Source organism: Trichechus manatus, unplaced genomic scaffold (genome assembly GCF_000243295.1).
Source record: "Trichechus manatus latirostris isolate Lorelei unplaced genomic scaffold, TriManLat1.0 scaffold00121, whole genome shotgun sequence".
Classification (NCBI taxonomy): domain Eukaryota; kingdom Metazoa; phylum Chordata; class Mammalia; order Sirenia; family Trichechidae; genus Trichechus; species Trichechus manatus.
The window spans coordinates 7,629,821-7,656,939 of record NW_004444057.1 but is presented as its reverse complement, the minus strand read 5'-3'; the positions used below and the strand labels follow the sequence as shown (position 1 = coordinate 7,656,939).

General features: G+C 37.4%; 1 protein-coding gene across 1 annotated transcript in view; it reads left to right on the top strand.

The window, feature by feature from the left end:
- Positions 1 to 27,119, top strand: part of FBN2 (fibrillin 2) — a 282,788-nt gene that overhangs the window by 5,154 nt on the left and 250,515 nt on the right. Inside the window, exons 3-4 of the mRNA XM_023738698.1 lie at positions 4,396 to 4,491; positions 14,921 to 15,016. Coding sequence (XP_023594466.1) covers positions 4,396 to 4,491; positions 14,921 to 15,016 — 192 coding nt within the window. The remainder of the gene's footprint in view (positions 1 to 4,395; positions 4,492 to 14,920; positions 15,017 to 27,119) is intronic.

Below are 27,119 nucleotides of genomic sequence, written 5' to 3'. Positions count from 1 at the left end.
GGAGCATTAAAGTACACAGCCTTTGTGCATAAAGAGAGAATTCAGTTGTAGGCATCCAATCATGGAGCATTAAAGTACACAGCCTTTGTGCATAATGAGAGAATTCAGTTGTAGGTGTGGTAATAAATCTCTTAGCTCCTAAATGAACTGACTCTAACTATGGGCATGACTTCCCATTTGCAGGCACGCGAGCGAGTAAAGGTTTTGAGATCTGTGGTATGTGCTGTGTCAGTGTGCCTAACATTCTTTGCTGTGATGACCCTCATACCTTTGTGTTCATTGTAGGTCACAGCTGCAGGAGGCCTTGAGTCCCCCTCCATCAAAATGTCATAGTAGCTTTTCTGAACAGCAGGAATAGGATAGGTTGTAGAGATAATACGGGAGAAGAAAAACTGGAGAAAGGAGACAGGGAATTATTAGGGGGAACAAAGATTGATGATGGGGCAGGTCAGCTACCAGCTGGGAAGGAATGTGCATGGAACCCCTGAGGCTTGGCCAAGTCGTAAGAGCTTGGAGTCTCGGGCTCAGCCGATTTCATGTTCTGTCCCTCCTGTGAATGTCTTTATATGGTGGGCTATGTTTTCTAAGAGTGTACAGGACCTCTGGGCTTCCCCAACCCTCCCAATTCCCTAAAATCAAGAGTGTCTCGGGGGAATTCTGCATATAAGCTCTCTTCCTTGAATGGAAAAGACAACCCATACTACTAAGAAAGTTAAAGAATTAAGATTGTGAAACTTGAAATAGTTTCATTTGTTTGTATATTATCATATGGATATTTGTGAGTATTACTCCCATGTCTCAAATGGGTAATTTCATTGCATATCTGAAATTAGACATTTAATGTCACATATTTTACATCCTAATTTTTCAGGTTCATTGTTTTTAGCTAGAGATTCCTTGTTCTATAAACTGTGGTTTGGTACATAATTATTAATTCTATTTCCTATTGTGCTTTTTACAGCAATTTGTAGAAATAGTTGTGGAGATGGATTTTGTTCCCGTCCTAACATGTGCACTTGTTCCAGTGGCCAGATATCACCTACCTGTGGATCAAAATCAAGTATGTTTGTTATATGTGATTTCGTTGACTGTGTTTTTCTTAAGCTCCTTAAAAGCCAAAAAACCAAACCTGTTGCCGTCGATTCCAACTATAGTGACCTGATAACTTGTTGCCTCCAAGTCAATTCCGAGTCATAGTGACCCTATAGGACAGAGTAGAACTGCCCCCATAGGGTTTTCAAGGAGCAGCTAGTGCATTTGACCTGCCGACCTTTTGGTTAGCAGCCAAGCTCTTAACCACTGCACCAAATGTTAAATGTTTAAATGAGGAAATCCGGGATCATAAACTATTGTGTGTGTGCCATCAAGTCGATTCTGACTCCTAGTGGTCCCATAGGACAGAGTAGAACTGCCCCATAGGGTTTACTAGGCTGTAAATCTTTACAGGAGCAGGTCACCAGGTCTTTTCTCCCGCAGAGCCACTGGTAGGTTCGAACCATCGACCTTTCGGTTGGCAGTTGAGCGCTTAACTGTTGCACCACCAGGGCTCCTTCTTCATAAGCTAGGTCTATATTAATCTTTGGCCTAAAAATATTTGTGGTTTATTTGTTACCTTGAAGGCATCTTGGTTTTCAGTAAGAAAACTGCTTTAATACTGGCCCAGGAATTATGTGTGTATACAGCAGGAGAGCATGGATTCAGTAGAAGTAATTCTTTGTGAATAAAGTTGTAATTTATTACTTGTTAACTATATGCCAGCTACTGTTTTAAGTGTTTAACTGTATTGCTTTGTTTAATCTTCACATTGGCATTATAAGATACTATTATTACCCATTTTACAGAGGAGAAATTGAGGCACACATAGATTAAGTAACTTACCCGAACTAATACAGATTGAATCTAGGTATTTTTACCCCCAAGCCTGTTTTCTCAACCCCTAGTCTATATTGGCTTTGCTTAACTACTGTGGCCAAATTCTTTTTTTTGGTTAACTAAGGGGAAAAAAGAACAAGATAGGGAAGGCAGCAAGTTTTTATTGAGGACTATTTACTAGATACTTTACACATATTAACTTATTGTATTTTACACATATTAACTCCCAACAGCACTGTAAAATAGCCATAACCATGGACTAAGAATGCACTATTCATGGCCCAATTAGAAATTGTCAAGCCTTTAAGGTCCAAGATTAATCTTTTAGGCCAGTGTTTAAGATAACACTATAACAAGGCAGAAGGAGATATTATTTATTTAATTGCATAATAATTTAATTGCTTAAAATATGCATCAAACTAGTGTGAAATTGTTATATTTTTTAAACATTTCTCTCTACAAGTTTTCCCTACAAAAAGTTATATAGAGTCGGTCGGATTCAGGGGTAGAAGATTCAGAATTCATACAATAAATGTTCTCAATCCTAGAGACAACCCATCTACTTCATTGTTTCTTGATCTCAGCAAATCTACTGACTTTATTTCACTTCAGCAACACCAGATCTTGTCTTCTGATGAAACTTCTGATGAAAACTCTAGTTTCATGTTCTTTGAATATAATCTGCCATTTCTTCCAGCTTTTTAAAACCTATATTCCGACTCTTCAAGACTTGACCACTTCGATGAGCGTGTTTCTTCCCCCACTCACCTGAACCTCACTTGCCCGATTGCCTGAATGATACCCTTGCCCCTATCCTCAACTTTCTGTCCTGCTTAGTTTTCTAATAATAGATGCCATCAGCAAAAACCCAATCCTGGAGAAATTTTACAATTCAGCTTTTTAAATTCCTCCTCCTGGGCAGGTGAGCATTCACTGGCCCACCCTTAGTTTATGGTATTCAGCTTAGTAGGGAATCCATATATTAACTTGGCCTTGAGTAGTACCTGCTCCCTTTCCATCAGGAACTTTTCTAATGCTTCCAATCCTCCTCCCGCTTGACTTCTCTAAAGCACTTAGCACCATTAACCACTATCTTCTTGAAACGCCCTTTCTTTTCCCTTAGCCTCCATAATACCACTCGCCCACAGTCATCCTTTTCTTGGTTATTATTTTCTACTCTTATTTCTGTATCCTCTTTATCAGTCTTCTGTTCGAAGTCTGATATTCCCAAGAGTACTGTCCACCCTGGGTGAACAATTTCTATATATGCCTTCAACTACTGCCAGTATGTTGATAACTCATAATTATCACCAGAGTAGATCCCTCCATTCGCTCTTGTATATTCCATTTCCTACTTGACGTCTCCTCTTGAATGTTTAGTAAACATCTGAAACTTAGTAGCATGTCCAAAATGAAACTGAATTCATTGCTGACCACTGTCTGCTCTTCAGCAGTTTCTCCTGTCCCAGCAGTGGCACTGCCATTTACACAGTTGCTTAAGCAACTACTTCTGTTTTTCCCGTATCAAATATTTTAACAGTATTTGTTGGTTCTACAGGCAAATCTATCATCTCCTTTCCATCTCCACTGATACCATGTGAGTCAAGCTACCCTTGCCTCTTGCCTGGACTATTGCAGTAGCTTTCTAATGGGTTCACCAGCCTCTACTCTTGCCCTCTTCAATTCCGTTCCCTGTACAGCAGCTGATCTTTTAATTATAAATCACATCACCTCAATTTCTTATTTAAATCATTTCAATGACTCCCTGTTGCATTTGGGACATAATGCAAACCCTTCCGTGGACAAGGCCCTGCATTATCTGGACTCTGCCTACCTCTCCAAGATCTTCTCAGTCTACCTCATTTTATCCACATGGATCTTTTAATTTTTCAAACGGAGTTTAATTTTTCAAACCTTTACCCTTCTAAGTTCTTTTAATTTGTTCTTTTCTCTCCCTGTGAAGCTCTTCTCTGGCATATCTCATGCCTGGCTTATTCTCATGCGTCGGCCTCAGTTTAAGAGTTGTATTACAGTGATCTTGTCTCGCTTTGGTATCTAAATTCCTCCTTGGTTCTAAGCTATTTCCTTCATAACACAGTTTTCTTCCAAGAACTTATTATAATTTATAATTGCTTTGTGGTATTTGTGTACTTGTGTTTTGTCTGTCTCCTTAATGGAATGTAAGCTTTCCGGGAGGGTGGAAACCAAGACCATCGTGGCAGCACAGCACTGAGCACGTCGTTGGCACTCGTACCTGTATTCTGAATGAAGAATGTGCGTTCCTGCGTACTAGGAATTCTGCTACTAGTCACCTTAAATTTATTTCCTTAAATACTGGAAGTGTCATATATTTTAAACATATACTGAATAGCATAATCGAGATATGTTCATGTATGCATGTATGGCAAATAAAGATATCGTTGGGTCATAACATTTACTTTTGCATTGGATGTTTAGTTTTGTACACATCACCCATTCTGTAATTTTAGCGATTGATATTTTTATATATTTTGTTCTTTGCAGTTCAGCAGTGCAGCGTTAGATGTATGAACGGTGGCACCTGTGCAGAAGACCATTGCCAGTGTCAGAAGGGTTATATTGGAACTTACTGTGGACAACGTAAGGAAACATTGGACTCTATTATAAATTAGTTACTCTAGTGGGTATTTCATACTAGTTATAATCTAAGGTCATGTAAAATTTATGATTCTTTTAAAAAAGTAATTTTATGTAGTATGCAATCGAGTTTGTAATTTTTATCCTTTAAGAATTTTTTTCTCTTTTAGATTTTTTGTGCTTTAGATTATTGACGTTATTGAACACTATTAGTGCTTTATGAAATTTCACACAAATCATGGGTAAATATTTACTTCTGTCTAGCTCCATAAAGCGTGTGTTGCTTTCTGAAAAAAATAGTGATGTCTGTTTTGATCTCTCTCTCTTTCTCTCTCTCTCTCTGTGTGTATTTTGTACATATAATTTTTTAAGATATCTCAAAATCAACCTGAGGAAAGCCAATCTTATAAATTGTCCTTTGCTCAAATATATTCAATACCATAATACTGGGATATGAAATTATTTTTAAAAATCATATGCCATTGTGAAAGAAGGAGCTTTAATCCAGCAAAACTCTTACCTTCACTGGAGAATATCCTGCACTGATCAGGAAATACTGTTTTAGCAAGGCTACAAAGACTGAAGCCCCTGGATTGTGACACGTCACTGAGGAATACCGTAGATTAGTGTTTCCCACATTATGGGACTTTTGATGGGAAGTCGCACGCTTCTAAGTGTGGATGAGTGGAAGGACGTGACCTTAAAGCTGGATCACATAAGACAGTCCCTTTTCAGTCTAGGTTTACTGCTAATCTTCAAGAACTCAGTGAGAATTGCCGATCTCCCGTTTTAACAGAGAGAACAAGTCTCAGGCATACAAGAGTATCTAGCTTGTTTTTAATTAATATTATTTTATTATTGTTGGAGTTACTTAAAAAAATTGATTCTAGTTAGGGTAATTATTGCTTTCCGTTTATATTAGTATTATAAAGTGTTCTTCTAAAACAATTTAAGTAAAATAGGCAAGTTAATTAAAAAAATATATTCTGTGAAAGTCAGGGGTCAGCCCACTTTCTCTGTAAAGGCCAAATAGTAAATGTCTTAGACTTTGCGGTCTCTACCATTGTAGCTCAAAACGGCCGTAAACAATATGTAAATGAGTGAGTGTAGGTGTATTCCAGCGAAACATTATTTATGAACACTGAAATTTGAATTTCATATACTTTTTAGATTTCATGAAATATTATTAATCTTTTGATTTTTCAACCTCTTAAAAATGTGAGATGCCCCCTTAGCGTATAGGCAGTACAAAAACAAGTGGTGGGCAAGATTTGCCCTGTGAGTTGTCGTTTGCAGACCCCTGTATAGGTGGATGGTGCTTAGATATGGCAAAAGCTGTTAAGATAATCTGAGATTGACTAGGAAGAGCTTTACTGAACACTTTGGGGAGCGTTAAGGTACTTAAGACAGTACAGTTCATTGGGACCAGTTTTCTACCAAGAATAGAGATGCTAAGTATAATAACTTTTCTAGGCTAGGGTTAGCCAGGCAAGAGCAGGAAAGAGCTGGACAGTAGTGGAATAGAAAATTACAGCCAAGTTTTTTTTTTTTCCCTGTATGTTCTTTGTGCATTAGGTATTTTCCAAATTTTATACAGCGGCACCATTTTCTAACCAGAACAAAAGCAAAACCTATTATGAACACAGTATTTATGAGGAGACAGAATTATGCCCTTGTTTTTTATACCTTACAGGAGTATTAGGAGATCCACTTATATTCATATTTTACCCTGTTCATAACCAGAGAAGAGACACAATTGTAATTATCCTTCTTAAAACTCAACCTTTAGCTTTGTAGGGAGAAACTATAATTAGTGTAGAACGACGGGTGGAAAGAGCAGCCTTGCCTCAACTTATCTGTCTCAGAGTATTTGCTCAAAATCTGTCCTGAAACTAGACATTTTCAGCCTGGATTCAGCTCCTATATCTGTCTTGGGGGTATGTGTATATGCGTGTATTTTTCTGAAGGTATGCAGGATCAGCTCTGATAGGTGTGTTCCTTCCTTGCTCTTCACACAGAAATGAGCAGCTCAGAGATAGAAAAGACTTTCCCTTTCTGGGAGAGGTGCTTTTTTTTTAATATTCTATTGTTGTTAGGTGCTGTCGAGTCAATTTCAACTCATAGTCACCCCATGTGACACAGTAGAACTGCCCCATCAGGTTTTCTAGGCTGTAATCTCTATGCGAGTAGCTAGTTAGGTCTTTTTCCCACAGAGCCGCTGAGTGGGTTTGAACTGCCAAACTTTTGGTTAGCAGCTGAGTGCTTAACCGTTGTGCTACCTTATGTTCTGTTGCCCCTGTGTAAAACCATTTATGCTACGACATTTTCCAGTCAGGGGAAAGAGAAAGGCACTGGGTCAGAAAGTCATATACCTGAACATTTGTTCTCTAGCTATTTTGTAGGAGAAAAGAATCCTTGTCTAACATTTATTTCAAGAGTAATATGAGCATATGGTAGAAGCAAAATATGAAACTAAGACAATTCATTACTCAGCAAATAAGACGGTGAAGGTATGATAACAATTTAAACTCGTAGATATCAGCTCAGTAAATGGTTTAAGAAAGACCATTTTGTAAGTTCTCTTGTTGACAGAGTGTTGCAGTACTGAGAATAAAGAAGCAGATACAGCAATTTCAGTTTGTGAATCCAGTAGAGTCCTGGAAATATATTTGCTAAAATGAGGATTATGAAAACATTTAAGCTGCTTTCCCAGAAATGGAGAAAGCACGCTTTCCTTTCATTCCGCAATGTTTACTGAGCAACTACTGTGTGTCCTGTACTGTGCAAGATACTAGGAGCAGTGGGCTGTGCTCCATCCTCACAAAGCTTATATTCTGGTGGGGAAGGCAACAAGTGAAAAAGTAAATAAACTCAAAAAAACCAAACCTGTTGCCATCGAGTCAGTTCCGACTCATAGCAACCCTATAGGACAGAGTAGAACTGCCCCATAGGGTTTCTAAGAAGCACCTGGTGGATTTGAACTGCCAACCTTTTGGTTAGCAGCCAACCACTGCGCCACCAGGGTTTCTGAAAAAGTAAATACATACTATAAATTTAGGTAAATGAGATGTTCTAGGAGAAGAATAAAGCAGGGTAAGGGGGAGAGTGTCTGGGTCAGGATCAGAAGTCCTCTGCTGTTTCACACCAGGGGTCAGGGAAGGCATCTCTGGAAGATGATGTCTGAACACAGACCTGAGTTAAGTGAGAAAATGAGCTGTGCTTTTAGGTCCATGGAAAGAGTGTTCTAGGCAGAGAGAAAATAAATTCGAAGGACCTGTGGCAGGAACAGACTCTATTTTGGAAACAAGAAGACAGTGTGGCTAGAGTAAAGTGAGCAAAGGGAATAATGGTAGGAGGTGAGTTCAGAGAGGGAGGTATAGGGCCTTATGGGTCAAAGAAAGAAATTTGGATTATACCTTAAATATCATGGGAAGGCACTGGCCATTGCAGGAGTTTGAGCAGTGGACTGATGTGATCGGAGTAGGTTTTTTTTTTTTTTTTTTTTTTTTAATCACTCTGGCTGCTGTGTGGAGCTGGATTGTAGAAATGACAAGAGAGAGAACAAACAAGCTAGTCAGGAGGCTACTGCCGTGGTGCTGGTGATTGATGCTGCCTCTGTAGTAGTTGAGAATGTGATAAGTGATTTTGGAAGTAGAAGTATGGGAGACAGTGTGTGCTGGTAGATGGGGGTGGTGGCTGAGGGAAATAGGGAAAGCATAGATCAAAGTGACATCCAGAAGAGGATGTGGAATGAGGGATATCATTGGTGATGTCAGAAAGATCTTTGCTGAAAGCAGAGAATGCCAGAAAGATGTTTACCTGTGTTTCATTGGCTATGCAAAGGCATTTGGCTACGTGGATCATAACGAATTATGGATATCATTGGGAAGAATGGGAATTCCAGAACACTTTATTGTGCTCGTGTGGAACCTGTACATAGACTAAGAGGCAGTTGTTTGAACAGAACAAGAGGATGCTGTATGGTTTAAAATCAGGAAAGGTGTGTGCCAGGGTTATATCTTTTCATCAAACTTGTTCAGTTTGTACTCGGCAAATAATCCAAGAAGCTGGACTATATGAAGAAGCAGGTGGCGTCAGGATTGGAGGAAGACTCATTAACAACCTGCTATATGCAGATGACACGACCTTGCTTGCTGAAAGTAAAGAGGATTTGAAGTACTCACTGATCAAAGACTACGGCCTTCAGTATGGATTACACCTCAGTATAAAGAAAACAGAAATCCTCACAACTGGACCAAAAAGCACAACATCATGCTAAATGGAGAAAAGATTGAAGTTGTCAAAGATTTCATTTTAATTGGGTCCACAATCAAAAACCATGGGAGCAGCGGTCAAGAAATCAAATGACGTATTGCACTGGTCAAATCTGCTGCAAAAGACATCTTTAAAGTATTAAAAACAAAGATGTCAGTTTGAGGACTAAGGCGCGCCTGACCCAAACTATGGTATTTTCCATCACCTCATATGCATGTGAAAGCTGGGCAGTGAATAAAGAAGACTGAAGAAGAGTTGATGCCTTCGAATTATGGTGTTGGCAAAGAATATTAAATATACCATGGACTGCCAGAAGACTGAACAAATTCGTTTGGAAGAAGTACAGCCAGAATGCTTCTTAGAGACTTCTCACGTACTTTGGGCATGTTATCAGAAGAGACCAGTCCCTGGAGAAGGGCATAATGCTTGGTAAAGTAGAGGGTCAGTGAAAAAGAGGAAGACCCTTAACGAGATGGATTAACACGGTGGCTGCAACAGTGGGCTCAAACATAGCAACGGTTGTGAGCATGGCACAGTACTGGGCAGTGTTTTGTTCTGTTGTATGTAGGGTCGCTGTGAGTTGGGACTGATTCAGCAGCACCAAACAACAGCAGAGAGATTTGGTGGAGTACCTGATTGAATGGTGGTGCCATTTCTTGATATGGGACACTTAGTGGGGAGGAATGTGTTGGGTAGGATGTGGGGGTGGGCTGAAGACATGGGCTATTGAGGGTTCTGTTTTGGATTTGTTAGTCTGCGATCTCCATTAGATCTCCAGAAGGCCCTGAGTGGCACAAATGGTTAAGTGCTTGACTACTAACTGTAAGGTTGGTGGTTCGAATCCACCTAGAAATGCCTTAGAAGACAGGCACAATGATCTACATCCAACAGATCACAGCCATTGAAAATCCTGTGGAGCACAGTTCTACTCTGAAACACATGGGGTTGCCATGAGTCAGAATCAACTCAACTGCAGCTGATTGGGTTTTGGTTTATTAGCTCTCCAAGTACAAAGGTGTATGAACTCGGATCTTAGGAGAGATGTCAGAGATAGATGAACTTGAGAGCATATAGGCTGTGTTTTTATATAGATAACATTTTAAACAGAAGCCTAGGTGAAGATCACTAGGAAATTGGTGTAGATAGTGAAGGGAAGAGAGATGAAGCCAGAACCTTGATCCACCCCAACAGCTGGAGGTGGGGAAGAGAAAGCAGAACCAGCAAAGAGGAGTGAGAAATAGTGGATAACAGAACAGGAGGAAAACTGGGAGAGTGTGGTATCCTGGAAGACAGATGAAGAAGATAGTACCTGTAGTAAAGATTTATTTAGTCCTATGCCAGGGCCATAGGGTTTTGTTTGTTTCCTCTTTTTAACATTTTAACCTAGTTTAGAATGCTAATTTATCTGATACATTTTTTGTAGAAGTAACAACCATAATTTCAAATTGGACTGATGCTCAGGTGGCTGCCTCTGTGCTAAGTGGTACAGGAGTCACCTAATAAAAATGTGCACCTGTCTTATAATCTGGCACAAAATAGGTGCTCTGTAAATGTATGTTGAATAAAGTTGTTCTTTAAACTCCAGGCTTCTACAGTACATGATCATCGTTCAGTTTCACAAACCAATCAGCATAAAACAGGGTACACATTCCCTGACTGAGGTAGGCAGCTAAGAAACCAGCTCACTTTTCTATCTATGGTATGGCTTTTTCTCCCCTGCCTTTGCCTTAATTCCTAATACCAGGTGTGAGCATTTTTTCTTCCTGGGTGGTCAGCATTCTTTCCCTGATGGAAATTTAGACATACTTGAGTTTCTTCACAGCTCCAGTTGCAATATAAATTTCTGCCTCCATTATGTTTTATTACAAAAATATTATTTTATAGAATAACTTTCATCATAACTCATTCAAAAGAAGGAAATTTACCTCTTATTTTTTGGTCCTTTTTTAATGTTTCCTGCTTCTCTTCTTTTGCTTTTTCTCTTTATTGTAAACTTTGCATTTTATAAAGCAAGTCTTGTTTTCCATACAAATATTCTGTACTAAAAGAGAGGAAGGGAATTAAAGTTTATACAGCACCTCGTAACGTGCAACCAGTGTGCACTTTGCTTTGTACGTTTTATTTAATCTTCAAACTCCTGTGGGGTGGAAGCTATTAGGTCTGTTTTACAGTCAGCGAAACAGAATCAGAAAGATGATGTGGCTAGGAGGTGATGGGGACCTCACAGCCCATTATCGGTTCACTGCATGATTCTGCCTCCCAAAATAATGGGAAAAAATGTTGTGAAATTTTGACAGGATTTTTTCTAGTACCTGCGGTGCATCAAGAACTACAGTAGGTGACGGGATACAAAACCACACAAATTCTGGTCCCTGACCTGGACCAGGGGTCATACTTTCACATGAGAAGAATATAAGCAAATGTCTGTATCAGTGGGTCTCAATCTTTTTGCTCACAGGACCCTTTATATTTTTTAAAATTGAGGGTCCCAGAGATCTTTTATTTATATAGGTGATATCTATCTGTATTTATAGTATCAGAAATTAAAACAAATTTTAGTAATATTATTAATGCATTTAAAAAGTAATAGTAAACTCATGTTACTTGTTAACCTAAATATTTTTTATGAACAATAACTATGTTTTCCAAACCAAAAAAAAAAAAAAATTACTGAGAAGCGAGGCATTGCTTTACATTTTGAAAATCTCTTTACTCTCTGGCTTAATAGGAGACACCTGGATTCTCATAGCTGCTGCTTCTGCATTCAGTCTCTTGTGATATATTGTTTTGGTTAAAATGTATGAAGAAAATTCCGTCTCGCACATACATATTTGGAAGGGGAGGAGTATTTTAATAGCTCTTTTAGATAATTATGGATTTGTCTTACAGCCTCTGGGAAACTTCAGTACACACTTTTGGGAGGATGAGAGTGAGAAAGGCAAATAGTATCTTAGTCTTATTATGAAAACGGCTTTGACCTTGAGGGTCCCCGAGCACACTTTGAAAACTGCTCGTCTGTGTACAGTGTGGTAAATGATTTAATTGAAGTGCGCATGTAATGTGTGTTTGGAATCCTCAGGAGGGAATAAACATGTAATGTTGAGATTCATTTAATTGAGAAGGGAAGTGACAACTTTAAAGTAAATGACAAGTGATTTTAATTAAATATCTTTGTTTAATTACATCTTTAATATAAATATCATTACATTTGCTCTCTTATTACCACATCACATGAAAATGGCTGGGCAGATTTTTCACCAAATTTGAATATTCAGAATGGTGTGTCAAAAAATAAAATGTATTCATGAAATTCACTTTGCGTAGCCCCAGGACAGCATGAGGAAAGGACAGTTAGTGAAACATGTTTGAGGGGCCTGTGTGTCTGTTGATGGTGAAAGTTGCTTCATGCCTGTGAACATGCTTTGGACAAAGAACACAAAGTGGATTCAAATGTGAGTGCACATCAAGTCGTTGCAGGTGGTACTTTTGCTCAAGCCGCTTCTCACTTGAAAACACCATGTTGTTTGCTGCAGGTGAACAACAGTGCAGATTTACTTAGTTAATGATGGTGGATGGTTGTCTTTAAGTGATGGTAAGGAGTTGAGCTAGAAGTGCAGTAAGTTAAAATGATCACCTGCTTCTTGAAAGATGAGGCTTAACCTGAAATGGTTGAGCTCTTTCCAGGAGAAGCCCAAGGTTTATCCAGCCCTGTTCTATCTGGGATTCGGAAACTTTATTTTGGAAAGCCCTGCGAGAGGCCTTTCCTCTGCTTACTCAAGGATAGATCTTGAATCTCACGGTCAGTGACCTAAAGTTTTCACCCCGCTCATGTCTTAAAGACTACTGTAGTTATAATAAGAGGACGCATCTGAGGAAATGACTTTCATTTAAATTTCATACAGCTTGATAGCACTAAAGAATATTCCTCACATTTTAATTAGTTACATTAAATTAATGTTAACCTTCCTGTAGTTTATCTTTTTTAACGGTTGAACTTTTCAAATCCTGGTGACTGTTTCTGCAGAATGACACACTAAGAGTTCAGTGGCAGGTTTTTGTTTTCTTCCACATTCCTGTCCACCCCCATCTTTCTCATGTTCCTTGTGACCTTTATTCCCTTTGTTTTATCCTTCATAGTTATTTGTCTGATTTACTGCCCACCCCATATTTCAAGCAGTAATGAGTTGGAAGTGCTCCGTAGACCATGTGACCCACACTGCTGTGTCCAAGACTCAGCTTGGGACAGGTGAAGGAACAGAAAGATGTCGTTCTTAGGGAACTGTACTTGTGCAAAGGCGCACACAATCCGCCTGCCTCTGATCAAAGTGTCATTGCAGACAAAGGCCATTGGCATGGTAATGCTTTAGATGAAAGATACTTTTTGTTCCCGAATGCGTTTTGTTCTTGCTACTATCGGAAGAACAAAAATGACTCCATTCATTTTGGGTGATGCTAGGTCAAACAAAATTTTAAAAAAACCCATTGACATCGAGTCGATTCCAACTCCTAGCAACCCTATAGGACAGAGTAGAACTGCCTCAGTGGGTTCCCAGGGAGTGGCTAGTGGATTTGAACTGCCGACCTTTATGGCTAGCAGCCAAGCTTTTAACCACTGCACTACCAGGGTTCTGGTAGTCTGGTAAGGAAATAGCAGCATTGCATCTGCATACTTACTGCATATCAGTGTATTTATTGAGCTTCTCATTTTTGATAAGTACCTTACTTGAATATATTTTGCCCACTAACTTCCCCTTTTAAATTTAAATTGATTAATGTCTCTATGCTGTAATTTGTGGGCACAGGTGACAGAATACTTTATCATCCTCTCCTTTGTGAGGACAGAGTGTTTCTGTTCAGGATGGTGGGTTGGGAGACAAGCTCTTAGTATGAGTATTTTCTGTTTGAGGAGATACATGATTCTTGAGTTCAGCTGCTGTCAGTACTTATTTTTCCAAGGACTCTAAAGAGTGATCCTATAGAAGGAGACTTTCTTGGCTGTGAGCACTGCTGAGCTGAGTTACACTGCAGGGCGGTGCGGTCTGGAGGGAGAGCCACTGAGCTTCAGATCTGGCTCAAGGGCTCCCTCTGAACCCTCGCTACAACCCAACCCAACCCAAATTCTGGTTTCCTGGGTCACAAATAAAAACCAGTGCAAGGGAGTGTGTGCTGCGTGTGTTTCGTCATCATTAATTGAAAAATTTGGACTGTAGGTTAATTTTATATGAAAGTACTTACTGTATTGACAGAGTAAGGTTTTCTGTTTTTTTCTGTCTGTAACCGGCATGTAGATATTAGATGTTTTTCTTGATATTTTATTGCTGAAGTCGATGATGTCCCACACCCCAACTTTTCATGTTGCCCTTTCCTGTTTTACCTGTTTGCTGGCTTCATTTTCTTCTCTGACTTTTGCTTCTTCGCTTTATTGCCATATCCTCTATTTTTTCCATATTATGTCTTTTCCTCCTTTTTATTCACCTTCTATCCCTGCACCCTAGACTCTGCCTCCTTTTTTCTTCATTTCCTCATATCATTTTCATTTTCTTTTCTATGGATAGATTATACTGTTAGTAGAGCCAAAATGGAGGATTGAATAGTTATATTCTGACTAAATGAGCATCAAAGTCAGCTGATCCTTGTGATTCTGATTTTAAAAAGAACTTACCAAATACTTAACAATGTGATTTGAATGAATTGTGTAGATTTCTGTCTCAACCAGGGCTTCCAATAGGTTTGTTCTGGTTCGAAGCCCTGCTGAGAATTTGCATTTCTAACAAGTTCCCAGGCAGTGCTAATGGTGCTGGTTAAGGACCAATTCAGAGAACCACTAGCAGAGTAGTGGTCTCAGTATTTATTATACATAAGAATCACCTGGGGAGCTTGTTAAACCGTAGACTCAGATTCAGTATATCTGGGGTGGAAATGCAAATTCTCAGCAGGGATTCCAACCGGAATGAACCGGTTCGAAGCCCTGGTCTTAACATACACTTAAATATATTTACTTAAATGCATGTGTGAACTGAACTTGTGTTTTAGAGATAAAGAGCTTGTGTTTTAAAGATGTAATTTAACATAAGACCCTTACTTGTCAGCATCTCCACACAGCTATGTTGTACTCACATTGCCTATATAATGAGTTTCTTGCTGTGTTTATGTGCAGCTGTCTGTGAAAATGGATGTCAGAATGGTGGACGTTGTATTGGACCCAACCGCTGTGCTTGTGTGTATGGATTCACTGGCCCACAGTGTGAACGAGGTAAGAAAAATGAGAAACTCAGTTTGGAGAAGTTATTTTATTGTAAAAATGTATACTTTTTGTTATTCAGTAAAAATTCTTCTATTGAAAAAATACTGTTCTTTTTCTTTGATTACGTCTGTAATGTGAAGGTAAGATTCTGAGACATAACTAATAACAGCAACAGTGTCTCAATTTTTTCCGCTAGCATGACCTCAGTTCAAGAAGCCAACTCTGGGACTATAACCATCAGATAATTTTGAGTGAGTGATTGATGGCAAATCCTAATAATTCAAACTGGGAGTCAGTGTTGAGTGTGTCCTTGGTTGCACAATCCATTAAATCTGATTTAAATTGCCCCAACAATAAGGAAATACATTATTTCCCATTACAAAAAGTCCAGAGCCTAGTGGGTTTCAGGTAGGATGTGCTCAGTACTTTAACTCTTTTACTCTGTTTCTCCAGACCCTGCCATCCTTTGTGTGTTTTGTCTTAACCTAGAGTTGGTTATGGTTGTAAGATGGCTGCTAGCAGTAACTGAAGCAACATGCTTTCACATTCACCTACATACAGAGAAAACGTCTGCTCTAACCATAGACCAGTGACAGCCTCCAGAGATATTCATATGCTGATTGGCCTGAGTGTGTGAACCACACATAACCAGGGTGATGGTATTAATATGTTTGAAGTAGACTTATCAGAATTTGCCCTTGGATGGGGAGATGGGGGAAGCCTCACCAAAGTCACATGGAGGTGAGGATGAAGTATCTGAACAAAGTAGAGGATCTGTTGGGCAGGAGAAAAGGGGTGAGGAAATAAATGCTGGGTAGGTAGTCTAACATTGTCCACTTTATACAGGTTGATGGTCATTTGGGTCAATGTGAAACCAATTTACCATAATTTGAACAACAATTAAACTCACTGGCTGTAGATGGCTGAAAATCTCCAGTGTTGCTGTTCTAAGTGAACTATTAATAATGACCTGATAGCAAATGTGTGCCATAGTATATTGAAGAACTTAAACTTTAAAAATGTGATAAATAACTATTTTACACTGAACCATAAGAGTAAAAATATACTTTGGTAAATAGTCATGATAATAGCACAGTATGATGCGTTAAATTAACACTGATTTGTACATTTAAAAATGGTTAAAATGGCAGAATTTTTTAATACATATTTATATGACAGTCGAATATAGTCATACATAATTGTATACATCATCAATGTTTCTTCCCAGGCATTGTCATAGCATCTTAAAGTTTTATAGCATTTTTCTTTGTTGTGAAACTCTAGAGTATATGAAAGTATGTCAGTGACATATTACAGATAAGAAGTGGTGATTGTTTCTGTATAGGGGCTTTGAATTGCAAAGAAACCTTACATTTTAAAAATTATACTCATTACCCTGACAAAAACTTCCTTGGTATTCAGGTTAAGTCTTGAGACGAAACTGAGAAATTAGAATTATCTGAAGTTTGAAAGTCAGATGTACACAGCCTTTTACCATACTCTTGTTTGAACATGTACATCAAGATATTTATATTATTTCTAAGGTAATTAAGATTTCTTGGGAATGACGTACATTCCACAATGACAGAGTTTATAGTTACACTTAGCATGAATTTAAATGTCTTTACCAGATGCTTTTGTTTTGGGAAGAAAAATTAATTATGAAATGTTAGCATTAAAAAGATAAGCTGTTGAGAGTGGGATAACACAAATTTGCTAGAAGACATTAAGTTTATTTAAACACCGTAGGTTGCAAAATAGTTAAATTTTCAAACATAATCATAATTGGTGGGGATGATGTTCATTTTTCTGGAAGTTGTGTAAACTTTGCAGCTCTTTCATTCTGAAGCTCATTTCAAGTTTGGTTCCTAATTGGCAGAGAAAAGAGAGTAGTTTCAGCTCAGAGGCTTCCTAGGCATTGTATCATTGTTCTTTAACAGTTATTCATTCAACTGAATTTGTTAGTCCTTACCAAATTCATGGAAAGCCAATAAAGACTTACATACATTTTACATGTACACTAGCATGTTTTCAGAAGAAGTTACAAAATTAATTAGTTAATGAATTGGTCTTAAGGACATTTTTAAAACATAGGTTTGTTTCTTAAAAATCATTTTCACTACTACCCTTTGAATTAAAGTTCTAAAACTTCATTTCTTCCAAAGAAGAAGATAGTAATTTCCATGTTTGCATTGCGACCATAAACTTTAACATCTTTAGGTGATATCCTCAGTTTATTTTTTCAATCAATAATAGCTAATTCTGCTAAATTGTTTTCCTCAGGAAACGTGTCTGCGTAGATAAAAGAGGAATAAATTGTTTATGTTAAAAATTTAATGTTTGTGTTGTTTTTTTTTTAATTCATTTCAGAATATGTGTTGCTCTCTTTAGAAAAGAGAGATCTTTTTAAAATTAGGGATATTTTTCCTCCTTAATGTAGAACACATATAATTTTCCTTCAAATCGGCCCCTTGGGATCAGTTGTATGATAAACGTGGCTGCTTTTCCAGCTCTCTGGGCTTCTGGCAGACTCGTTTCCGGACTGGAGACAGAGACTGAGTGGTAACTAATGACTGGCATGATTATGGTATTTAATTTGAGTCTTGGTGCTGGGTAAGCTGAACCTCTTTGGAGTTCTCTTCTTACTCTTGCTGATATGTGCAATGACGTTTTATACATAGCATCAAAAAGGAATTCTTGTGTGGTCACATGCTGATTATAAATGCAGACAGCTCAGCTGTGTCCAGAGAACGTGAATATACACAATTCTTTTTTACCTCTCTCTCCAAACAGATGACATTTGAAAAATGTAAGTATGGTGCTTAATACACACCTGAGAATAAATAGAACTAAATCAGTATCATGTATCAGGGCTTGGTGTTTTTTTATTTTTTTTCTTCACGCTAAAAATATTCCTTGATATTTATCAATAGAGACTTTGTGAGGGAGGGATAAGAAATGAATTTACCTAAGGGATTTCTGGAAAAAATAAAATGATTAAATAAATGTGACCTGCCCAGAGCTCCTATTTCAATTTCTTTGACTTAAATGATTACTGAAATCTTGTTTTGTAAATTAAATATTTCTTCTAGGTTATATAAGGATCATCTGTTAGATAGATCCTAGTCCTTTTAAAAAAAAAATAATAACAACAACAAAAATCAAACCTGTTGCTGTCCAGTCGTTTCAGACTCCTAGCGACCCTATAGGACAGAGTAGGACTGCCCCATAGGCTTTCCAGGGGGCGCCTGGTGGATTCGAACTGCCGATCTTCTGGTTTGCAGCCAAACTCTTAACCACTGCATCACCAGGGCTTCAGACCCTTTTAAGTCATGCTTAAATTACTATTATAAATTGTTTTTTATCATATAAACCTCACTTCCCAAAGAAAACGCATAAATTCTGGAAGAAATTCAAATGCGGTTATGCTTAATGGGAGTCCCTGGGTGGTGCATATGGTTAAGTACTAGAATACTAGCTGAAAGGTTGGAGGTTTGAACCCACCCAGAAATGCATGGGAAGACAGCCCCAGCTATCTGCTTCCAAAAGGTCACAACCTTGAAAGCCCTATGGAGCGGTTCTACTCTGCACACTTGGGGTCACCATAAATCAGTTATCAACTCAATGGCAACTAACAACAACGATAACTATGCCTGATGGCATTTCCTTTGAAATGTATATCCTTTGGTGAATAGTACTTTAAAAAGGAGACTTAGAGAACTATTTTCTTTTATCTATTGATACTAGTTTTAAGAAAAATTCCTTTTATTAATCTACAACTGCAATGAGAAAATTACGAGATCAAGTTGCAAATGTTAGGGTTTATAAAATCTAAACTTTCAAGCCTTTATGTAAATTGAAAATGCATTGATATCAGTTAAGACAATTTTCATGAAAACATCCAATTGTAGAACCTAATGCCGTGCCTCTGCTTGAATACCTCCAGTCACGGGGCACTCACTCCCCCACATTGTGAGGCAGTGGTTCATCATCAGCCCTAGTTGTTGGAACTCTGCATTCATATGCTTTTGCCCAAACTGGACGTTTAACTAATGAATATCAAGTCTGTAAAAATTTGCACCTTTTGATATGTCTTGTCCATTTAACTTTAGAAAAGCTCTACCAATTTCTACTTCAACTCTTAGTAAGAGTGTAAGTTTCTTCCTGCTGTTGTCAATATAGGGTTTTTAGACATTTTGAAATTCTTTTCATTTGCTTGGGGAAAAAAAGTAATTGTTTTAAATTGGAATTGTATGTTTACTTGTGAAGTTCAGTCTTTTCTCCCTTTATTAGCTTTTGGCCTTTCTTTTTGTCTGTTTGTTCATATTCTTTGTTTTTAAGTGGGTTGATTGTGGTTTTCTTACTGATTTTTAAGAGCTTTTTACATATTAAAGGTAAGAATTGCTTATTTGATATACATAAGGCTATATTTTCTTAGTAATTCATTGATTTGGCTTGTAATTTTGTTTATGGCAATTCCTGCATATGGATATTTTCAGTATATTATGGTCAGGTTTATCAGTCTTTTCTTGTTGTTATTTATTCCTTTGGTATTACATTTCAAAAGTCCTTCCCCATTCTAAGATCATGTAAGTATGATCTTGTTTTTTTTTAATATAATATTTTTATAATGTGTGTTTTTAGAATAAATATGTTCTATAGTTTTTTTTTATCCCTAGTCCTTTTGAGAGTTTATTTCTTATTTAACTTTTTAACCACAAGTTAGAATATGCAGGAGGAAACAAAAGTAAATTTATATATCTTTAATATTTATTCATCCAGTATTTGTTCAGTGCTTAGTAACCATTAGGCTAAGTACTTTGAAGCTGAGTTAGAAAGACACTTAATATATACTCCCTGTTAATGAGAAATGATTTTTTTAATTTAAGGAATAGAACTATTCATCTACTTTAAACACTAAGATGCAATATAACACAGTATGTAACAGGAGTTGGAAATATTTATATGAGTGCTCAGAAATGCTTCCTGATTAATGGAGAATTGGGAAGACCTTCCTGTCAGTTAACCAGGATGAAAAAGTTATAGCTCGTTATAGTGAGACACCAAACAGTATCAGACTAATTCTTATATTGATATTATATGTCTATCAAGATTGAATCTTACACTAACATTATTTAAGCTCTATAATTAACTACCACCATCACTGAACTGATAATATTTGTTTCATAGAAATAAACATACCTGTCTTTTTCTTGGACTCTGAAGGTTTAGTGAGAATGAAATTACAGGGAACAGAGAGAACGTTACCAGCCACAGATGTCAAACTCACGTGTGCCCACACACACACACACACACATATTTCTGTACTTGTGAGGGCCGTTAGGAACATTTTATAACCGTGCACTCTGTAAGCTAAACTTAACCTTAAATGGGCATCAGAGAAATACAAAAAGATCCGTGGGAACTTAACTTTTTGGAACTAGCTCAGATGACTTCCTTATCTTGAGTGCCATTAAGAACGCCAGGGAGAGAAAATGGAGAAAAAAAAGCGGACAGTGGAAAGGGAGAGAAAAGTAAGCGGATAAAAATGAAGGATGATGGGAAAAGGGAGATGTAAGGCAAAGACTAGGAGCAGAGACGTTTTGTTGTATAAAGGGAGGGTCTGGGCTTGGGAGAAAATAAACTGGTTTGATCTGGGAGAGGCCAAGACTCTCACTTGTGGGTCCTTGGTTTAAGCCTCTGCTGTTGAGATCTGTAGAATAAAATGGAATGTTTAGGCCAGATCATGATTTTATCCTTCTTTGATGTTTTATCCTTCTTTGAATTAAAGCAGTGAGTATTTTCTTTTATTCCTACTCCAAGTGCCTTTATTTGTGTGTTTCTTTGTTTTTGGCTTCTCTACTTAGAGACAGAGAAACCTGCAATATAAAATTAAAATGTTAAAATATTTTATATTTGTGTAACTCCATAAATATTTTTCTATATATTTTTTCAACATCCATTTGGAAGCCATTAGAGGAAAATGGGGAAAACTACCAAATTAAATATATATGTGTGTATATATAGTATGAAATGTTATTATATGGGATTAAGTCAAAAGTAATTAATGAAATGTATATGGGACGGTTATATAATATACACCATGGATTTTAAAAATCTGAAAAATTACAAATTCTTGAGTAACACCTGGCTCCAAGGTTTCAGGTAAAAGATTGTGGACCTGTAATTACCTTATATAATTGTTGGAAATATTAAAAGTAATACTGTAGTAAGCACCTGACATGTAATAGCCAGAGTGCCTGGCACATGGTAGGCATCCACTGTTAATTAATTCTTGGGTTTAGGAACATAGAGTATAGGCAAACTCAAAGCTTAATAATAAAGAGCTGTGTAACCTTGGTTGACCTCACTGATCTCTGTTTCTGCATATATAATATAATAACTAACCAAACCAGTTGTTCAGTTGATTCCCACTCATGGAAACCCCATCTGTGTCAGAGTAGAACTGTACTACATAGGGTTTTCGATGACTGATTTTTTGGAAGTAGATCACCAGGTCTTTCTTCTGAGGCATCTATGGGTGGATTTGAATCTCCAGTTTTTTAGTTAGCAGCCAAAGGCATTAACCATCTGCACTACCCAGGGACGCCCTGTGTATATAATAAAAAAACCAAACCAAACTCGTTGTTGTCGAGTCGATTTCAACTCATAGTGACCCTGTAGGACAGAGTAGAACTGCCCCATACGGTTTCCAGGGAGCATCTAGTGGATTCAAACTGGCAACTTTTGGTTAGTAGCCATAGCTCTTAACCACTGTGCAACCAGGGTTTCTGCGTATATAATAGGTGGTATTTATGTCAAACCTTGAAGTATTTTTGTGAAGACTAAATGATACGGTACAATCACCTGACACTCAATGAATGATGATTATTAATAATAATGTCTTCTTAACTGGGATCCTTCGTTATCAAAAAGGCTGATTACTCTTCAGAATGGAATATCCAAAAATGGAATCTTGAATGGAGAAAAAAAGGATTTGTTAACTATTTATTGCTATATAAAGAAAAGTTAATGCAGCTTTTATTCCACGTGAAAGGAGTCGGAATAGATAGCATATATTAAGAAAAGTTCACATTTGTATTATGAGAATTAAATGAGAGGGAAAATGCCTAGCCAATGCTTGGCATTTAGTAAGTGCTCAATAAATAATAAACTCTAATTATAAAAAAAATAAAGCCAAGATATGATGATAGCTTGGGCAAAGTTGTCTTGATGGGTGAGGAAAAGATTGTCTCAGCATCACTGGGACTACCTCAGTTCAGGGTACATTAGTTGTGAGCAATGAAAGTTTTATCATTTTAACATTTGTACTTTTTGTGACAATACTGATCGAATGAAAAATATTGTATTCCATTATTCTCTCAATAATGCTACCTTGCACGTTATGCGATTTGACTTTTTAGACCCTTGTTACTTTGTTTTGGCATGTTTCTACTGTAAATACCAGTGTTGCTATCAGTAGTTACTTTAACTGGCCCCTTTAAGATAATCTTAATCTTCCCCTTCCCTATGCACAAGGCATTGTTCTAAGCATTTTACAGGTAACGTGTGTGTGTGTGTGTGTGTGTGTGTGTGTGTGTGTGTGTGTGTGTGTGTGTGTGTGTGTGTGTATTTAGAGAGAGAGAGAGTTTACTTCACTCAAGGTGTTTGCAATCAATAGGAATTGCATATTGCTAAATCTGGTAAAAGAAGTAGGTCAGAGAGGTCTTCAAAATCCAGTCCAGAGGTCAGTTCCTCTGTGAAGCTTTTCTTGACCACTGCCCCCCTTAGCCCCAACTTTGCTTTTCTTGCAAATGCAAGGCACTCTGTTCTTTTGTCTTACCTGCCATATATTCCATCCCTCTATAATAGCACTCTTTATCATTATGATTGCTTATTTACTTGGATGTTAGCCCCTTAGGAACAGAGGTTTTTATTTTATATTGCCCTTGTGTTTGCTAACTCCACAAAGTGCAGCGTGTGGAAGACACACTATATACACACTATGTATGTGACTGTGTAAACATACAGATTTCAGGTAGAATAAATAAGATGAAAGGAGTGTAGAAGTATTAAAGGTTCTCGTATGTTTGTAGAAGCTTATTCATCCAGTGTAGCTGTACCACACAGTTAGTGAAATGGAAGAATAGGGGATGGGGCTGCAAAAATAGACTTGGACCTTAATATATAAAATCTGAAACACGAGGGTCAAGAGACTGTCCTCTATTAGTAGGCAGTGGGGAGAGGAAGTATGAAGAACTTCTGTACTTGAAAGTAATTCTCTACAAAGGTTAACCTGGGGTGATAAACAAGATGGAATGAAGGATGGAAAGATTGAAGGCAGGGAGACCATTTGGGAGAACTGGTTAATATCAGCTAGATAATAGCCATAAATGTATTAAGTTTATATCCTGTTTTCATTATGATTATGAATTTATGATCTATGATTTATTTCTACATAATTAGTATAAATTTGAAATGGAAAGTTCTGTAATATTTGAGAAAATAAGTAGCATTTATTGAACATTTAGTATTAATGCTTCAGAGGAATTAATGCTGATAACCCTAAGGTATGGTTTCTGTCTTTTTTAAGTAACGTTACTAGAAAAAGGAGGTACAGAGAGAGAAAGCAACTTATTCAAGTTCACTCAGCTTATAAATGGAGAAAGTAGGATTTGAACGTACGTAGCATAACCTCAGAACCCATGCATTTAACTATACTTTAAGTGAAATGTAAAGCAAACTGTATTCTGAAGTATACTGTTGCAAAAATAATACAGTTCCACTTTTTACAACTATATCTGCCGATTGTTCAGTATGAGCAATGATAAACAGGGTAAATGATGCCAATTGAATGAAAGGGGGGCTTGCTGTTTTAGTTTTCTTTTGTTATCTGCCCTAGGAAATACTTTTGATATATAAATTTCAGATCATACTTCTGAATTAATATACCTAGAGTTCCTTGTATATGTGATTCTCTAAAATATTTATTCAAAATTCATAATGCTTAAAAGAAAATTGAGACTTCTGTTTCCAGCCAAGATGTAGTAACAAGAACCAGATTAACTCCCTTGCCTGAAAAGAACTAAAAATAAAAAACACAGGATAAAATATATGAAGCAATGGTATTTCAAGATATTGGACATTAGGCAACAAAAGACAAGGATTTCTGAGAGAACATAAACAATGTGAGCCTTTTGATTTCCCCATATTGCTGCCTGGTGAGAGTTTCCAGACCATGATGTAGGGAGAGAGAACTCAGGCAAAGCCCTAAGTTGAGGAGATGGAGCTCAGATTCCAGGGAGACCAAAGTGGCTAGAATTCTCAGGACAATACCAAAGAGAGCTGTATGTATAGAGACAACTCGGTAACTCTCCAGAGGTTGCCTCTCACGTTTTCAGCAGAATACTGATCAGTACATGCGTGTGAGGCTGGAGAAAGAACTACTCAAAAGGATTAGAGGGGACAATACTCAGAGCACCCACAAGCCCATAAGTACTGCCTTTCCCACAAACCAGACTAGAAAACCTCATAATCTGTGGAACATTGAGTAGAGTATTTTAGAAAGGCCCTGTCTTAGCAGTAAGGAGTAATTAGCCACAGACTAAACATTGCTCTGATCCTGGCTAAAAAAATCCTAAAAGTAACAACCAAAAAGATTCAATATCCAAGACCAAAGTTCAAGGATATTTATAAGAATACAAAAATACCCAGCATTCAACACAATAAAACTCCCAGTGTAGGACATCCAGTCAGATGTTACCAATCAAAAATTTTCTGTGATAAATCAGGAAAGTATGATCATCATCATAAGAAATATGATTCAAAATCAACCCAGATCCAATACAGAAGTTAGAATTAGCAGACTAGGAGATTATCACAGTTATTATAGGGACATGCCGTATGTTCCAAAAGCTAGAAGAATGTTTCAAAATGTTGAGTAGAGATGCGGAATCCAAATTGAACTTCTAAAGCTGAAAACTGCAATGTCTGAGATGAAAAATACTTGGATGGTGTCTTAGTCATCTAGTCCTGCTGTAACAGGAATACCACAAGTGGATGGCTTTAACAAACAGAAGTTCATTCTCTCTCAGTCTAATCGGCTAGAAGTCCAAATTCAGCTTCAAGGGAAGGCTTTCTCTGTCAACTCTGGAGGAAGGTCCTTGTCATCAATCTTCCCCTGGACTAGGAGCTTCTCCTCGCAGGAACCCTAGGTCCAAAGGATGCACTATGCTCCTGGTGCTTCTTTCTTGGTGATATGAGGTCCGCATGTCTCTCTGCTCACTTCTCTTCTTTTTATCTCAAAAGAGATTGGCTTAAGACACAATCCAATCTTGTACATTGAGTGTTGCCTCATTAACATAACTGCCACCTATCCCACCTCATCCTCTAACATCATAGAGGTAGGATTTACAACACATAGGAAAATCACATCAACTGACAAAATGGTGGACAATCACACAATACTGGGAATCATGGCCTAGCCAAATTGTTACACATATTTTTGGGGGACACAATTCAATCCATGACAGATGGGATTAACAACAGATAAGACATTGGAGATGAAAAGATTAGTGAATCTGAGAGACAAAGCAATAGAAACTATTTGAAATGAAGCACAGGGGAAAAAAAGGCTAAAAAATATAGAAGAGCATCAGTGAGCTTAATGAAAATTCCATACTAAATACATGTAACTGTAGTTAACAAGTGGATGGCAGAAAAAAAATTTGGCAAAATAATGGTCAATAATTTTCTAAGGTTGATGAGTACTATAAACTGAGAAGTCCAAGATCAATGAATCCCAAACGAAAGAAACATGAAGAAAATTATATTAAGGAATATGACAATCAAATTGCTTACAACAAAGGGTAAGAGAAAATCTTAAAAGCAGCCTGAGAAGAAAGGCATGTTTTGTACAGAGAAACAAAAGATAAAAGTGACAGCAGATTTCTTGTCAGAAGTAGTACAAGCAAGAAGACACTAGAAAGGTATGTTTAAAGTACTGAAATAATAATAAAAATCTACCTAGGTTTGTATACCCAGGAAAAATATCTTTCAGAAATGAAAGTGCATTGGTGATGATTGTACAATATGATTCATGTAATTGATCTCACTGCATTGTGTATGTGAAAAATATTGAATTGGCAAATTTGGTGCTATCTATATTTTTACAACAGTTGTAAAAAAGCAAAAAAAGCAAAATAAATACTTTTTCAAACATATGAAAGCTGAAAGAATTCATCACCTGCAGATGCACAATTAAAAAATAATACCAGATAAAAGTATGAATCCATACAAAGAATAGAGAACATCAAATAAAGCAACTGTGTGGGTAAATATGAGATTTTTTTTCTTTCTACTAAAATATCTTTAAAAAAATGGCTTTTTAGACAAAAATAATTACAGCGCACTGTGGGGTTTATAGCTGATGTGGTGGTAAAACATAAAAAAAATAGCACAAAGGCAGGGAGGTTAAGCACTATAATATTTGAAGATTGACTGTGGTAAGTTAATGATGTATATACGCCAAACTCTAAAGCAACCATTGAAAAATAAAGAGGGATAGACAATAAGGCAATGAAAGGTAGTAAAATGGAATCACTAAAAAGAGGATAAAGGGAACAAGTAACGAGTAATAGATTTTAAACTTACCCATATCAATAATCACACTAGATTTAAATGGTCTTATCACTCTAATTAAAAGGCAGAGATTGTTGTTAGGTGCCATCGAGTTGGTTCCAAATCATAGCGAACCTGTGTAAAACAGAATGACACACTGCCCAGTCCTGCCCCATCCTCACAATCCTTGCTATGTTTGAGCCCCTTGTTACAGCACTCTGTCAGTCCATCTTGTTGAGGATCTTTCTCGTTTTTGTTGAACCTCTGTTTTATCAAGCATGATGTCCTTCTGTGGAGACTTGTCCCTCCTGATAACATGTCCAGAATAAGTGATATGAAGTCTCGCCATCCTCGTGTCTAAGGAGAATTCTGACTGTACCTCTTCCAAGACAGATTTGTTTGTTCTTCTGGCAGTCCATGGTATGTTCAGTATTCTTCACCAACACCATATTTCAAAGGAATCAATTCTTCTTAGGTCTTCCTTATTCATTGT